The 15,485-nt window shown below is 41.7% G+C and overlaps 1 protein-coding gene across 1 annotated transcript in view; it reads left to right on the top strand.

Moving 5' to 3' along the window:
- The first annotated feature begins 6,393 nt into the window (after positions 1 to 6,393).
- Positions 6,394 to 15,485, top strand: part of LOC115350414 (follicle-stimulating hormone receptor) — an 82,556-nt gene continuing 73,464 nt past the window's right edge. The window contains exon 1 of the mRNA XM_030036043.1: positions 6,394 to 6,578. Within this exon, the coding sequence (XP_029891903.1) occupies positions 6,394 to 6,578 (185 nt within the window). The remainder of the gene's footprint in view (positions 6,579 to 15,485) is intronic.

A 15,485-nucleotide genomic window follows, 5' to 3' on the forward strand; every position in this document is an offset into this window, starting at 1 on the left:
ACCTCCTGCTCAAAGTGAGGTCAGCTGTGAGGTCAGACTGGGTTGCTCAGCGGCTTATTCAGTCTGGTCTTTTAAACCTCCATGGAATGAGACAGCACAACCTCTCTAGCAACCTGTGCCGCTGCTTCACTGTCCTCAAGATGAAAAATTATCTCCTTGTAGCCAATCTGAATGTCTCTTGTTTCAACGCATGCCTGTTGCCTCTTGTTCTCCCACCCCACACCTCTGCAGTGAGCCTGGCTCCACCTCTTGATCACCTCCTCGTAGGCGCTGGGGACTGCTGTTAGGTCCCCATCCCTTCCCCAGGCTGAACAAGCCCCCGGTCTCGCAGCGTCAGCTCACAGGGCAGGAGCTTCTGCCCTGACTATCTTGGTAGCCTTCCCTGAACTCCCCCCAGTTACATGATGTCATTCTTCTACTGGGTGTCTCAGGCTGGACGCAGTACTGTTGATGTGGTCTAACAAGTGCTCAGTAAAGGGGAATAATTACTTCTCTCAATCTACTGGCAGAGCTGCTCCCCAGCCAAGCAGTGCCCAGCCTGTATCGCTGCGGTGGGTTCGTCCTCCTCAGGTTTGGGGCTTTACATTTGTCCCTGTTGGATTTCATGAGGTTCTACTGGTGCCAGCATGAACTATGTATGGTTATTGCTGTCCATAGGCTGGTCTACTTGAGGCTGCAGTTAGGCAAGGTTTCTCTTGCCTCACATCTCTGGTCTTCAGATACGCTTTGCTGGCTGGGAAAGGCGTCGGGGAAGAATATATGATGCAAAGTGCGATTCTAGGCAGGCTTCGGTGTCTCTTGTGCATCATTTTGGTCTAGTCAAACCCACTCACGGACAGTGCAAAGAAAAAGTACTTGTATAACTGTGCTTCTACAGACATGTGATAGAAACCTAGCAGATGGGCTGCGTCTTTTATTATCGACTGGGGATGAACAGACCCAAACCTGGGGAGCAGTACTAGATGGGGTGGCAAAGACTATTCTCTGACTTCAGTGTTGTCTCTTGCATATGTCTCCCGTAGTCCAAAAATACATGAGGTGCTTATATCCTCAGATTGCCTCTGAAAAATTATATAGATAAAGGGCTGGGTGGGAGTTTGTCAGCCATCAAAGCCACAAAAGTATTGGGGCAGAGTGAAATAAAGTCAGTCATAATTCCCCTGCTCCCCCAGATCGTAACACAAGCACATGCTCACTGCTGAGAAGTGTCAGCAAAAATGTTAGAAGTGTCTGAGGCCCCTCGGCACTGGGCAGTGTCCTTCCCTAGTCAAACAGATAGGCAGGGCCATTTACATCAGATGCTAATTAGGTTTTAAGGAGCGGGGGATGGATAACAGGAGGGATGCAAGAGACACGGTGCGGTCGGTTACTGCTGCATTAAACGCAATGCCATGTGGCGTGCTGCTCTGCGGTCTGCAGAGGTGCTATTTAATAAGGGAACTAATCACGGCCAAGTTTTGAAGTCAAAAGCCAGACAGTCAGAGGAAATCTGCGTGAGCATAATTCCATACAGTTTCTAATCCTTTCCTTATACTAGCGTGTTTTCTCGAGTGAATGCACTCCCTCTGGTGGCTAATTTACTATCTCCAGTTCACTTTTTTTTAGGGTTAAGGTTGCATGCGAGCAGCTGGCTAAAAGAACTGAGAGAGCAATAAGCTACTGCTTTTATTAGGCTAGTTTAATGTTTTATGTTCTCAACACTGAGGGCACAGATAAAGTCTGCCCATTCAAATGTATTTAAAAAATAATCCACATTCATGAAAAAAGATGATGCTAAAAAAACCTAACCTGTTCACAAAAACTATTTCTGGAAAGAAGCCTAAAACATTATATTTTTATCAGGTAAATGGTCTGTTGGCCTCAGTGATCTGCTGTTTTAAAACCCAAGTTGGTCATTCATAAAAGGTAAATCAGTGATGTGTCAAACTCCCTTTTATTAATTTCCTCTTAGGTGTCTGTCTCTAATGTCTCACATTGCAAGCTTTTCTGGATAGAAAACACCTTTTTCTGATCATAACATGGTAGTCAGGACAATAGATGCTATTGCTGCCTGTAAACCCATAAGGAGAACCTATGTGCTGGAAAACATCAAAAGAGTGAGAAATCTCCACTCTTTGAAGGACAAACTTCATTTAGGTGTGGTTTGTATGTCATCTGTTCATACAGGCGATTTATTTGCCTACACGCTTTTATAGAACGCTTAACAGTTAAGCAAAGCCAGTGTTACAGTGGCATTCAGTAATGAAACACTATTCTGAGGCTGGGAAACATCAGCAGAAAGCGTATTTACTTAATTAGGTGTCATGTTGTGTTTCAAAAGAGAGAAACACAAGCAGAAACTGCTGCAAACTTGCTTGCCTGTAGGTTGATACACTTCAACACCCAGAAAGCTTCCTGCCTTATGGAAAAGAGCTGTTCCCGCACCTCTGACAGCTGGATTTAGATGCTGAGATGTCTGCACTGTGGTGGAAGGACTTAGAGTCGTTTCAGTATATTTGGAGCAAGTTTAGCGAGGGCAAGAGGGAGAGAGCTGGGGTGTCTTATTTTTACTTCCCGCTGTATCCTCATCAATCCAGGCGACAGCACCACATCAAAACAGGCACCACTGCTTGGTCAGAGGGTGGGATCTGCAAAACCCCTTGGTTCCTCTGGCTCAGTGCTTGCAGAATTAGACCGATGCTAATTTGAGAGGCCAATGCTGACGTTAGAGGCCAGTCCTATCAACCAGACTCCTTTACTACTGTCTTAAAAAGGATCCCTTGGTGACCATATAACCTTGAATTAACTGTCTATCCCAGAAGCCATCTATTTTCATAATCTATATCATCATCATTGAGTTTCTGTCATAATTCACTTAATTGCATGTCTGTTGCTACAGTGCTTCAATTTGGGGAAATTTCTGTTTCCTTACTCAGGAAAACAGTTTACACTCTCAAGACCAATTTGCCAGCTGGAGCATTGTTCTTCTGCAAATGAATGCAAAGATAAGGCTCTTTTAAATATCTGAAAGCACCATCATCTCTGCATTTATACTTTCAACAGTATGTATCTCGATGACAGTGCGTTACAGTCAGCCATCTCCATGAGATAGGTCCTTGTTCTTAGCACATGATTCTCTGAAGGCGGCAGAGTGTGTAGTTGGGGCCAGTCTATGGAGGCATGAGTTTGTCCCCTGCATTGCTTTGAACAAAGGTACCGAGGAAAAAGTATGAAACCCCGTGATGGCACAAAGATGTGGGGTGTATTTATGACCAGCTTTAAGTAGCTCTCGCGGATCCCCTGCAACAGGTCCTTTGGGTTTTCAGGCATGGCTGCAGCTCCAGCCTAGTGCTCAGGAAGGACTCGTGAGTTCAGCCTCCCCAGAAAGAGACCAGGAGGTATCTGTCTTGGCATTTTTTTCCTTTACGTGGATTTTCTTCCTGAGAGAAGACAATTGTGCTCCTTGAACTGGTAGAGAGAGGATCATCAGCTGATTAATCCATCCAGGGGACTGTCGTGATGTAGCCGTCTGTCATTTGACAGTCATGAACAGAAATCAAGACAGAGATGTCCAGTTCAAAAAATTAATAGACACCAGAGTCTATTCTTCAAGACCTTGCATCATATGTATAAAACAGCTTGGAAATCCTTCTGAATCTTCATTTATCCTCAGATAGTTTTAGCGTGGTCCTGAATTAGTGCTTGCTCTCATATGAATGAAATGTAAGTTCCATTTTGCATACTAGTATGATTTTATTGAATTGAATGATAACTGGATATTTCCCTCAAAGTCTTGTCACCATGGTATTTCAAGAGAATCTTGGGGATTGGGGTTTTTTTAACTATTTAATAATCATCAGCTCGCTCTTAACTGTTGTAAATGAAAGTGGAGCAATGTGTACTATACTCACAAAATGGCCTCCAGAAAAAAACGGGCAGAAGCCAACCTCCCTCCAATTTTTCTTCATCGTGCTCACGATTTGCTGCTGGATCTAACTTGATGTTTTAAAATGTCTGTGTTTTACTAGTCATGTTAAAATAAAGCACACTTGCTCTAGTTTTGAAAGTCACTAATAATTGGAAAGATCTCTTGTAGCCCTAGTGATATTTTTTCATCTCCTGACTTTTGCATATAGAATTCTTACTATTATCTGAAACAAATTTTGTGGTTTGATATATGAAACCCAAAGTTAATCAAATTGCAATGTCTTCATATCTGCGCAAATTATTTTGACATTCAGAGAATGTTACCGCTTTTTAAACTATGTCATAAATATTATTATCCATTTCATCGGTATAACATGACCATTTATATTGATATATTTCAGGATGAAGAGATATGGCTTACATTCATTTGTAACCAAATTCTCTTGTGCCCTATATATTCCTCAAGCTTCACCTTTTGGGTTTGGTTTTTTTGGGGGGGTGGCAGGTCAGCCTACTTTCAATCTACAGCTGTAGAAACTACAGACATGCTACTGAAAAGACAAAACCAGAAAACTGTCTTCCCAGCATTTGTTTAAATCCTGAAGTGTCTAGTTAGTCCAACTTGCAGTGGGCTACAGTAATTTTTTACTAAATGGGATTTTGTCTGACTGTAGGATGGACTTCTGCAGTTTTCATCTGTACTCATTTCAGAAGATCTTGTAGGTCTAAGATCTTTCAGAGGAAAGGAGATACAGATAGATCAGGTAGACAGACAGATATATAGATATATGAGGAAAAAGTCACTAATGTTTTAGAATTTTTTTTTTTTTTTTCTGGCAGTCACTGTCATTCTCATGAAACTGATTCAGACACCTTAGCAAAATGGACTCTGTTTTACACATACAGCTAAATGAGTACTCTTACAATTCATTACAAGCCTACTGTTGTTAGAAAGAGATTGTCATGATCTTTTTTTACCCTTTTTGTGTAAATATCACTGTTCTCATCTTGAGTAGGCTTAAACGAGTGTGGGAAAAGTAACAAATATGTGGTGATATCTGGTAAAATTAGTGTAACACTGAGGGTAACTTAAAGAATTAGTTGAATTAGTTTCAAAAATTGTAACTAACTCCCTTCAGAAACATCTACAGTTTGAGGGTTATTTTAAAGGTGAGAATGGTGGAATCTTACGGCCAGTACACTTCAGAGAAAAGATGCTGTCTTGTGTCTCATTACATTTGCTTATGCTTTTTGATTATAGGAGAAGAAAAAAAAAAAATAAAAAAAAAAACCAGAAAAACAACCTGACAGCTACTTTTAACAAGATTAAAATCCTTCCGAGCAATGTGAAGGATTGAACGTGAGTCAGGTTCAGCAGAATTACCCATGGCAATCCAGCTCCAGCACTCACTTAAAATGCACGTGATTTAAAAGCTCTGTGTGTCTGAAACAGCTACTTACAGTTTAAAAGAAAAACAAACAAACAAACCTCAAAAAAACAACAAAACCCCCCACCTATGTATCTCAAAATTCTCATTTTGGCTGTCTTGTAGACAAACCCTGTTTCCAGATGATACCCTGGTGCAGCATGACTCAGTGACAGGAAAGTGTTCACAAGGTACCTTCCTCAAGCATTAATATTTGTAACAAGAAAAATATTTTAGCTCAGTCAAAAAGCAAACAAAACAAATAAGGACTCAAAGATTGGATTCAGTGTCCAGGCCTTATGATGATATTCTTGAAGCTGTTTTCTTCTTGTTGTGTCACAAATAGTCATTCTGTATATTTCTGGGTTTTTTTTTTTTTTCCAGGTGATGAAATTAGTTTACCAGTCCACAGGGACTATTGGGATTGTGGCATTTTCTCCTGTTTGGGTTCCTATAAAGGTGCCAAGGAAAAGAGGAGATGAATCAGCAAGTGCACAAAGACTAATCATAGTTGAAAATAAAGACTCATTATTTAGCTCTGGCCTTAGGACTGTATAGCTTTTAACCTATCAAATAGATTATATACCCTATAAAAAAATAACACATTTTTTTTGCCTAGGAGCAACACAAAAGCAGGGGCTCTTGGATCCATGAAGGGGAGCATAAATAGTGCCTCTCCTTCAGGGACAAAAGTGCCTGGGCTGTAGAAAGTAAAAGTGTTTTGTTGTCCCTTGGTCTTACCAAACAAGACATGCAAAATAGCGTAGCTGAGAAGGAAGGACTTTTTCCCAGCGCAGATACCCAGTGCATTAAAAGCACCCTGGTTAGTTCAGCTGGGGCCCATGATTTCAACACCACTTTAAACATAAAACACTTCTGTCACGGTAAGTCAGCGTTGCTCATCTCCATCCCTACTCTAAGGCCATAAAGGGTCTGAGGCCATGAACCGAAACTTGCTGAGAAGTCATCCCTCAAGAGCCACGTGGTTCGTCCCAGCTTTTGGGGCGGATCCTCCCTTCAGGGAGTTGGGCTGGGAGGTCCCTGCATTCCTTCCTTTGAGATGAAGGAGACGGGCACAGATGTGAAGGCAGAGATGTCTCCGGTCCTCACCTGTTTGCTGGTTTTCCTGGTGGGCTGCTCAGGATGCCAGCACCATGCCTGCCGCTGCATGGGCAGGGTCTTCGTCTGTCAGGAGAGCAAGGTGGTCCAGGTTCCCCGGGACATCCCCGCCAACGCCACCGAACTGTGAGTAGGGAGAGGGAACGGTTGCGAGCAGCAGCCTCGCTGCTGGCTCTCAAAACAAACTGCTGCTTGGCAAGCCAAGGGTCGGGTTTGTAGGGAGTCACTCGGGAGACTTACGCCAGCTGTTTGGAAAGCACAGCCCTTCCTCCGACACTTGCTTAATTACGTCTTGAAGCTCCTCTCCGCTACTCTGATCGTGCTCATTTTAAGATCTCTGTTAAGAAAAGATATGGTACGTTATAATGCAAAGCGCAGACTAAATTTTAAACAAGCTTCCTTGGTGCTATGATAGTAATTTGAAGCATAAAGTCTAAGCCTTCTTTACAGCTTGTTTTAGCATTGCCGAAACATGTAGTGCAACTTGTCTGCCCCAAACAACTTGATGGTGAGCGTTTGTGTTTGTACTGAGGGAGCTTTCCAAAGGTTTGTGCTTGTTTGCCAAGAAGCAACTTAATGTTTTATTTTTGAAATCACAAAGGCATTACAGAAAGGACTCTGATAAACGTTCCGAGAGTGATCCTCCTCCATCAGAGGAGAAGCACAACTGCAGTTGGAGAGAGTGAACAATGTAAAGATACCGTACTGCGTTACTCGAGGAAGGGTTTTATCTATTTTAAAGCTTCTCTTTGTTTTCCATAAAGTAACACGAGCAATACTGTATGACAGCTGTTTTCTGTCAGTAAAGACAGGCAAGCAAAAAAGCTTACGCAATGGCAAGTATGTAAATGTGCAGGCGATTGTTTTCATTTTAATTTTTTTAAAGCAAATTATATCACCCCTTGCCTACACCCACAGCCGTCTGACATCATTACGACCTAAAGCAAAAACAAAAGGAGTAGTCCTGGATAAACCCTTTGATTAATAAGTGGAGTGGCAAGTTTGGAGGGAGGATACAGTGAAGAATGATATGTCACTAGTTGGAAAAATATGCCCCTGTCTTGATTTTACACACCACAATATATCCGTGGTTACTATTCCACAGTTTTCCTAGGGCAGAAGTTTTGTTTCGTTCAGAAGGAAGAGTTGTTATGCTCACTGAATAACTAGACTGCGGTGAAAACTTGAGAAAAACGTCTGAATTAACCACAGAAGGTCAGTAAAAGTTTAAATCATTCTCACAACTAGAGGGAAAAATAATCCATCTGTGATTTAGGTCATCTAAATCCTGAGTGAACTGTGCTCCAGGCATATACTGCTAATTTTGTTTAATTTTGCTTTGATTGTTTCTTTAGATTACACAGTTAAGGTCTGCCTTCTAGGGATTAAGCAAAAGCATTTTATAATTATTTCCTCAAAGAAGTAGAGTTTTATATCACCAAAAAACACCTGTTAGTAAAATGGGATTTGTTCACAGAAGATCCTTGTTAACTTCTCAAGGGTTTGTTGAGGATGCTAATTTGCGGGTTCCTCAGCACGAGAGTGTATTCTCTGAAACAGGCAGACTACAACATTAGTGCGACTGAAAACAGCAAACAAATCCTTTCTTCTGGCAGCGCTGTGCAAATATTGGAGTTAGAATCTCTTGACTCTCTTCTCGCTTATACCTACTTTTGATTCCTCAGGAGGTAATTCTGGTCCCGTTCAATTGTATAGCCCTGGGACTAATTTCAGCATGGCTTAAAAATTTGTCCATGAAAACCATTTAGAGTTGCTTTGAATATACCAAATGTTACCGTTACTAAAGCCAGATACATTAGCTGAAGTGCATTAAGATAAACCTTAGATTTTTCCTTCAAGGTCAAAGGGGGACTCTAGAAAGGTGCCTTCCTATGCATCTCTCCACTGAGTGCTCAGTGGGGTGATTCAGGTGACTAAAATAGAATTTACTGCTTGAGGTGCTGTTGCAAATGCACTCTTGGTAACAGAAAAAGCTTGCTTTATGTTTCTTCAAAAAGCCTCAATGAGTCAAAAGGGTTCTAAAATCAGTGTAGCAACTTGAGTGTAGATGGCTATGGTGTCTAAGGACCCTGTATAGGATGCAAGAAGAGACTTCTTGCTAAGCACAGCTCCTGCAAGGTACTTTTTTCACTTAAGAGCTCATTCTGGGAGTGCTGGATGTGGTCTATTTTTATTTGACATAAAGGAGGGGGGTTTCTTCGGTACACTTAGAGCTCTTCACCTTCTCTTACGTGGTCTTGATAGCTTTCCTAAGTGATCCTAGAGCCCTTCCCTAGTGCTTTTTAGATCATAGAATTATAGAACGGTTTGGGTTGGAAGGGACCTTAAAGATAATCTCATTGCAACCCCCCGCCATGGGCAGGGACACCTTCCGCTAGACCAGGTTGCTCAAAGCCCCATCCAGCCTGGCCTTGAACGCTTCCAGGGATGGGGCATCCACAGCCTCTCTGGGCAACCTCTTCCACCCTCACGGTAAAGAATTTCTTCTTAATATCTAATCTAAATCTACCCTCTCTCAGTTTAAAACCGGTACACCTTGTCCTGTGTTGAATAACATGCCCATGAAAGCTTTGGAGAGAGAACAGGAGCCTGATAAGCCTCAAGCACTTCTCCTGTTGCTGTGTGTTTCTGTTCCACTACAGCTGTTTCTTAAGTCAAGACATTAGCATGTGGCAGCCAGCTCTGTTACTTGGTAAGAAAGCTCAGGATAAAGGTAAAAATATTGCCCTCAACAACAATTATCTCTGCTCTTCGCCGTGTCTGATTTTTTTTTTTTTTTTTTTTTTTTTTTTTTTTTTTTGTGGGTTGGCCACTGTCACATGCTGCCGTGGTGGGTTTCTTTGTGGTTGGTTTCCCAACAGGGAGAGCTTACATTCCACAGTGAACGTGAGCTCTGCGGGCATGGTGCGAGAGCTGGGATTTTGCTCCTGTGTGGATTAGCATCTGCTTTAGCAAGGGTGTTGCAAAGGGGAAGGCTGGCAGCCTCTTACGGTGAGGGATTTTGGTTTGTACTTACCATGCAGAAACAGAGCAGGGATCAGAAACCAAGGGTTTTCATTACTTTTCTTGCTGCCACATATGCTTTTTCTCTTACAGGCCAAAATCTCATGAGAGGGTAGTTACAGCTTGGTTTGTACGTTGCTTCTTGAAGATTTGCAAACACTCTGCAGCTGGCATGCTCTGAGTGTTTGCAGGGGAGACTGTGGTTATTAACTGTTTTGCTTTGTAATCTTTGCCTGGAAGAGGAGTTGGATAGAAGAATTTTTGGCATTTTTTTAATAGATACCAAAACGCCTGTGAGAAATGTAGACGGCTCTGAATTACAACTCTGGAGGTAATCCGTGAGAAACCAGAGGCCAAAAGTTCAGATGGGAAACGTAGGTTCATCTGTGTCAAACTATTAACTATTAATTGCCTCGCAGAGTGAGAGAGGGGGAGGAACTCAGTAGGCACCCGAGGCAGTTTACTCCTTGAAGATTTAAAGCAGTTTTAAAATTCAGTGTCAAGCCTTGTAATCCATCGTTAGTATTCACTAAGATTTCACTTAGCCGTTACAGGTCTTGCTTTGAGAAAGTAATGCAAACAAAAATAACTTGTTCTCGGAATAGAACAGATCCTTCTTAAGATTTAGCAAACTACTTTAAGCAGAAACATACGAATATCAACTGGGAATACAACTTGAAATGCTAGGAAAAGCTTACTTATTCTCTAACAACACCCTTCCTTGCTTTTGGGTTTCTCATGTCAGCAGTGCTTGAAATCACTCTTGGGTATCCCAGGGAAATAGAGAGCCCTAGCCCAGCAGCTTGGTGCAACCATTTGGGCAGTAGACTATACCTCTGATTCGACAAAGTAAAGCAACAGTACGAGGCAGCTTAAGAAGGGGGGTAAAAAAGGCTGCTTGGTCCAATTCTGCTTGCAATCTTGCAGAGTTCTGTGAGAGAAATGTTAATATCAATGTTTTACCTGCATCCTGAAACTAATACTGTGATAAAAAGGTATCAGGAAATCAAATTTGGTCATGTTGTATTTGTTATAAAGAGAAACTGCCTCCAACTCGGTTACTTTCCTAATTTTCTCCTGCTCCTAAACTTTACTCCCTTGATGTTTAGCCCTTCTTAGCTAGCATGCAAGTGCAGCAGCCAACAGCAGCGTGTAGGTGTTGACCGGTTGGTTCCTTCACCCTGCCTGTTTCTATACCATGGAGACGATATAAGAAACATCTCTTGAGAATGGAAGTTCCTCAAAGAATGCTTGCAAACTTAGATATGTGACTCAGCTGATTAAAAGGAATTGTTTAACATGTTAGCACACCGGAGGCTTCAGTGGGAGAGTGGTGCCAGTTTTAGAAAGAAGCGACTGAAACGACTGAAATAATTGACAACAGAGATGGTCCATCATTTGGCACCCATCTGTCAAAGTGCTACCTAAGAGGAAACTACAGGTAAAATAAATAAGGCCTAAGGCTTCTTCATGTGTTGTTTTGTATTTTAAAAAACATTCTCTGGCTTCACTAGCCAGTTCAGCCATTGTCAGTGCAGTTTAGAGGTATGTTATAGAGAGTGTTTTCTTCCAAGCATCTGCAAACTATAAACAGTGGGATTTTTCACTTGCTCTCTGCATAGGTGTTTTTGTACAAGTTGCTCAAGGATATTTACTTTAGACTATCAAGTCAAGGCTGAGTAGATGTCTGACCACTAAAACGGTGGCTGCCTTGAAACAGCAAGTTCTGTGTTACGTACTGAGTGAGTCAGATGTGCTTCCCTGTGACAGAAGCTGCGGATGATGTGAACAGTAGCTGCAACACTGTTATAGACAGCTGTTATTAGGATCTGTTTTTTTTAATGCTTTCACACTTAAAGTTGAAATTACCTTGAAACCTGCAAACAATTACAGTTCTTGCTCAGGTGTTTATACTGGTGGACTGACCTTAACCTAAGAAAGACAGGGTGTGGAGGGGATAAAGTAAGCTAACAAAATGAAGACCCATGAAACAGCAGAGCATATTGAGAATGTTACGTGCTATTGAAAGTTTTTCTTTTTTTTTTTTTTTTTTTTTTTTTTTTTTTAATTTAAACCAGCTTTGCTTCTGTTAGGGTAGAAAAAAGTCTGCAGTTAGTGCTACATTCTTCTCTTCCTGCATTTATGATCAGTTCATACTTTGAAGCAGAAAGCTATAGAGGTTACTGTACGATCACTGGCTGTATATCGGTGGAGTGGTCCAACACTTATGCTGGATTCTGTATTTGACATTTTCATTGGGAGGATAAAAAGAAATAGGCAGAGCATAAGAGAGAAAAAAGAACAGGAAGAAAGTGACACTAAAGGATAATAAACTCTGCGGGGCAGATCCTCAGCTAGTATAAATTACCAAGCATATATCTCTATAGAAACATCCAGTTTCCAAAGCTTCCAGAGCTTTTCAACACAAGGAGGTATGCTGCACACAATAGGAGTTGTTTTGCAGTGCAGTACTCTCGGCCGGCTTACTCGTGATACTATGGCAGCAAACACATAGACGTGACTTTCACCTGACTGCAGCTTGACGCATCTATGAGAGACGTCTGATCGAGTCTGAAGATGTATAGATGTGTGCATATACGTCTAACGTATCTTTGAAATGAAAGTGCTTTAACTTAAAATTTAAAATTTAACGGCAAGTATACGACTTCTTCAATCACTAAGCTTTTTTCAGGGAAACACAGTGAAAGCCAAGACTTGATTTTGTTTGCATGCAGCACTGAGAGGGTACCAAGGTCTATGCCAGCTGATGCGCTTCGCTGGGGTCAGCCACAGAGATTGTCCCCATGTACAACTTGTGGCTTTTCTGGCAGCCTCTGTCTCGCACACACACAAAAACAGAGGGCCCGTGTCACATCCCCGCACATCTGATACCAGGCAGAATGGATCCCTGGGGCCGGTCAGCTCCACGACCTGAAATAAAGCCTCCCTGTTAGACGTTTTAGGTATATTCTGCTTCAGTTCCTCCAAAGAATCAAAACTTGCCTATTGAATGAGATTATCATCAATGTTTTTCTAAAGTGTTCGGAAGATTAAACTAGTCATTTGTAGGTGTTACATTTTCTTGTCTCGAATATGGTGTCTTCATCTTGGGTGTCTCCCCATTCAAATCTTGTTTCATATAATTATAACCTAGGAGAGTTTGACAGTAATGTTATTCATGAGATGCGAGCTGGTAAATACCAAGGTTTAGCATAGAGGCACAGCAAGAGAGAAAAGCCCTAGTAAGATCAGAAATAAGTAGTTTTAAACTAAAATGTGCTTAAAATGGAGAAGTTGGTAAGCCTAGGGGATGTTACAAAGTAGGATAGAGGTCTATCTTTTACTTCTCCGACAAGAACGCGAATCACAAAACAGATTTGAGGAATCATGCATTCACTGGTGTCACGCAGCAGTTAATTTCCTTTGCTCGGAACGGTATGCCACACTAAACTCTTCAACAGTATGGATGATTTCCTAGCTTCATTTACTCCCCTTAGTACAGCTTCTCACAACTCATCAGTTTTCACTGCACAGAATTAAAATGCTGTATTTTAGACTTCATTGTCTTCTCTTTTCTAATATTAAAATGTATTAACTTCATCTCTCATCCCACCCAGGGAGGCCAAGGCGCTTTAGCACAGCGAACCCTATTGATACTCAAGGGTGACTGTCGTTAGCTGGGAAAGCAGAGCGTAGTCAGAGCTCTAGGGAAAAGTTTTGAAGGGTGCTTTTATGAGTTTGAAAGACATTAAAGTGCTTATGTGTTTCTGTCTTAGCTTTGCTGAGTTGCCCTCCCATCCCTTACGTAGGGAGCTCGAGGTATTTATGCGGAGGGGGATGCAGAAAGGTGTACGTATGCCCGTGCCCTCGTGCTCTGACCCAGCAGGGTACAAGCTGCTGTACTGTAAGAGCCGCCAAGCCAGGACGACTCATCCGTTATCTCTGTATCTGCATTTGTCCATGCAATATGCTTTCAGCTCCTCACTCAGGTTTATAAATGACAGCTTGGGAATTTGAGTTAATCGTTTTCTGGATCTGGCCCTTAGCAAAGTCATATCAGCATTGCAGTCCTGAAGAATAAAGCTTATTATCTCCCTCAAAACCCAGGCCATGCCTCTTGAAATTAAAAAAAAGAAAAATTAAAAAAAAAAAAAAAAAATTGAAAACAGCTTCTCAAATGCTTGATCTTCCCAGCAGCATTTCTGAGGTGTAACGGAGAAGAGATCTCCAGTGGAAGGTGTCTTTAAAAGCTTGAAATTCAATTCCTCTGGAATAGTATCGCACACCAAATGTGTCGCCTGATAAGGCAGCAGGAGAAAGTCTGTTGTGCAGCTCGAGGGTTTCCTTTGCAGATGCCAAGGGGGTCACTGAAAATACTGGGTATGTGGAGAGCTTAACGAGGGTGAAAGAAAAGAGTGGTTGAGGAATGCCACAAGAACCGAGAGAACACTTGCACAGAAGAGAGCTGCCAAGAGGATATACATCCCGAAGGGGATAGCTGCTCTAACTGCCAGCAGTTTGTATGCAGGAGGGGGTCCTGCAAAGCCAAACCGAATTATCTACCAAAGAAAAATAAACAAACCCGTTAGACACCCAACTGAGGAGCGAAAGAAATTCATGCAAAGTTCAACATGCCTCACTCTTCTAACTTGATGGCATTTTAGTTAGTTCTGCTTAACTTTCCTGAGTGTCCTTGTGCAGGCAAGCTAAAAGATAATTGGGGTAGGTTCACAGCTAATTTAAATTGTCATAGCTTCATTAACTTCAGTGGAAAGAACGAAGTTCATTTTCACTGTCTGGCGATGGGGACCTCTGTCAGCCATGTGTTGTTCATTTTGGCAGCAGCTGATTGGTAATTACTCTGTGTGTGTGTGCGTGGTAAACAAGATACTCTGGGCACAAAAGACAGGTATTATTTTTCATAGCAGTCTATTAGTTTTACACAGCGAGGGGCAAGCACTTTGGTAGGAAAAGTCACTTTTCTTTGTTTAAGACCCTGACCTTTTCAGACAAAACCTGTAAATTATTTCACAGTCTTTGCCTGTAGTTTGATTGGACTGCTCTTATTAGCAGTGAAATTTAAGTCATTAAAATGAAGCTTACTTCAAATTATAGGTCAGAGTCAGGCCTGGATTTCGTATAAGAGTATAGAAAATGATTTCTTCTAATTGTCTTGCATACACTGTAATAAGGAGCCCAATTTCTGCCTTTACTCAGGTAAAAGCAGAAATTTACTTCCTTGATTTTGGGGGTCTAGGGTCAGAAAAGCTTGTGATTTGTTTGCTTTTGCTTAATGTTTTCCTCCAAATATCCTTAGGTGTTTCAGGAGCTCAGCCTGGAAGGTATGGATGCCTCTTATCTCCCATTACCTTATCAAGCCACTCAGATGCATTTGCTCCTGGTTAGCTAGAGGAGAATTTACAGACTGCTATTACATGCAGAGGGAGCTATGTTTCTGAATGAAATGAAAACAGCCTTCAACCCAACTCAGATGAACCAGTCTTTGTTTTTTATAAGTACATTGAGCTTTCTGAGCCGCTGTCTTTGCCTGGACTAGCTAAATAATGCTATATCCTTGACTGTAACATATTCAGAACTTGCTATAGACCAAGCAGCCTCAATTTTAAACACATACCCTCTGGGTGAGCTGTGGGCTGAAGCTTTCACCTCTGTCTGCTCTCTTATCTACTCAAGAATGCCGTTACTAGTCAGCATTTTGACATATTTGCCTGGAAATCCTGGTTTGTGAACGCCTGTGGAGCACTGCACTGGTAACAGTCCCACTGACATAGAGTTTCCCCATAGGGCACATGAGGATGTACTTTCTGATATGAATCCTTGTCCAAATATAGTCAGTTAATTGGAATTAATTTGTAAATATTTGTTTGTAAGAAATCTGTGAATCTTCAGTGGTTTTCAAAAAACACTACATGCATAAACATGCAGTGGGGAAAACTTCCAAGTTTTCAATGTTTGATTCATCTTTTGTTGAGAGTGGAGCAAGGAGGG

Source organism: Aquila chrysaetos, chromosome 13, assembly GCF_900496995.4.
Source record: "Aquila chrysaetos chrysaetos chromosome 13, bAquChr1.4, whole genome shotgun sequence".
Classification (NCBI taxonomy): Eukaryota; Metazoa; Chordata; class Aves; order Accipitriformes; family Accipitridae; genus Aquila; species Aquila chrysaetos.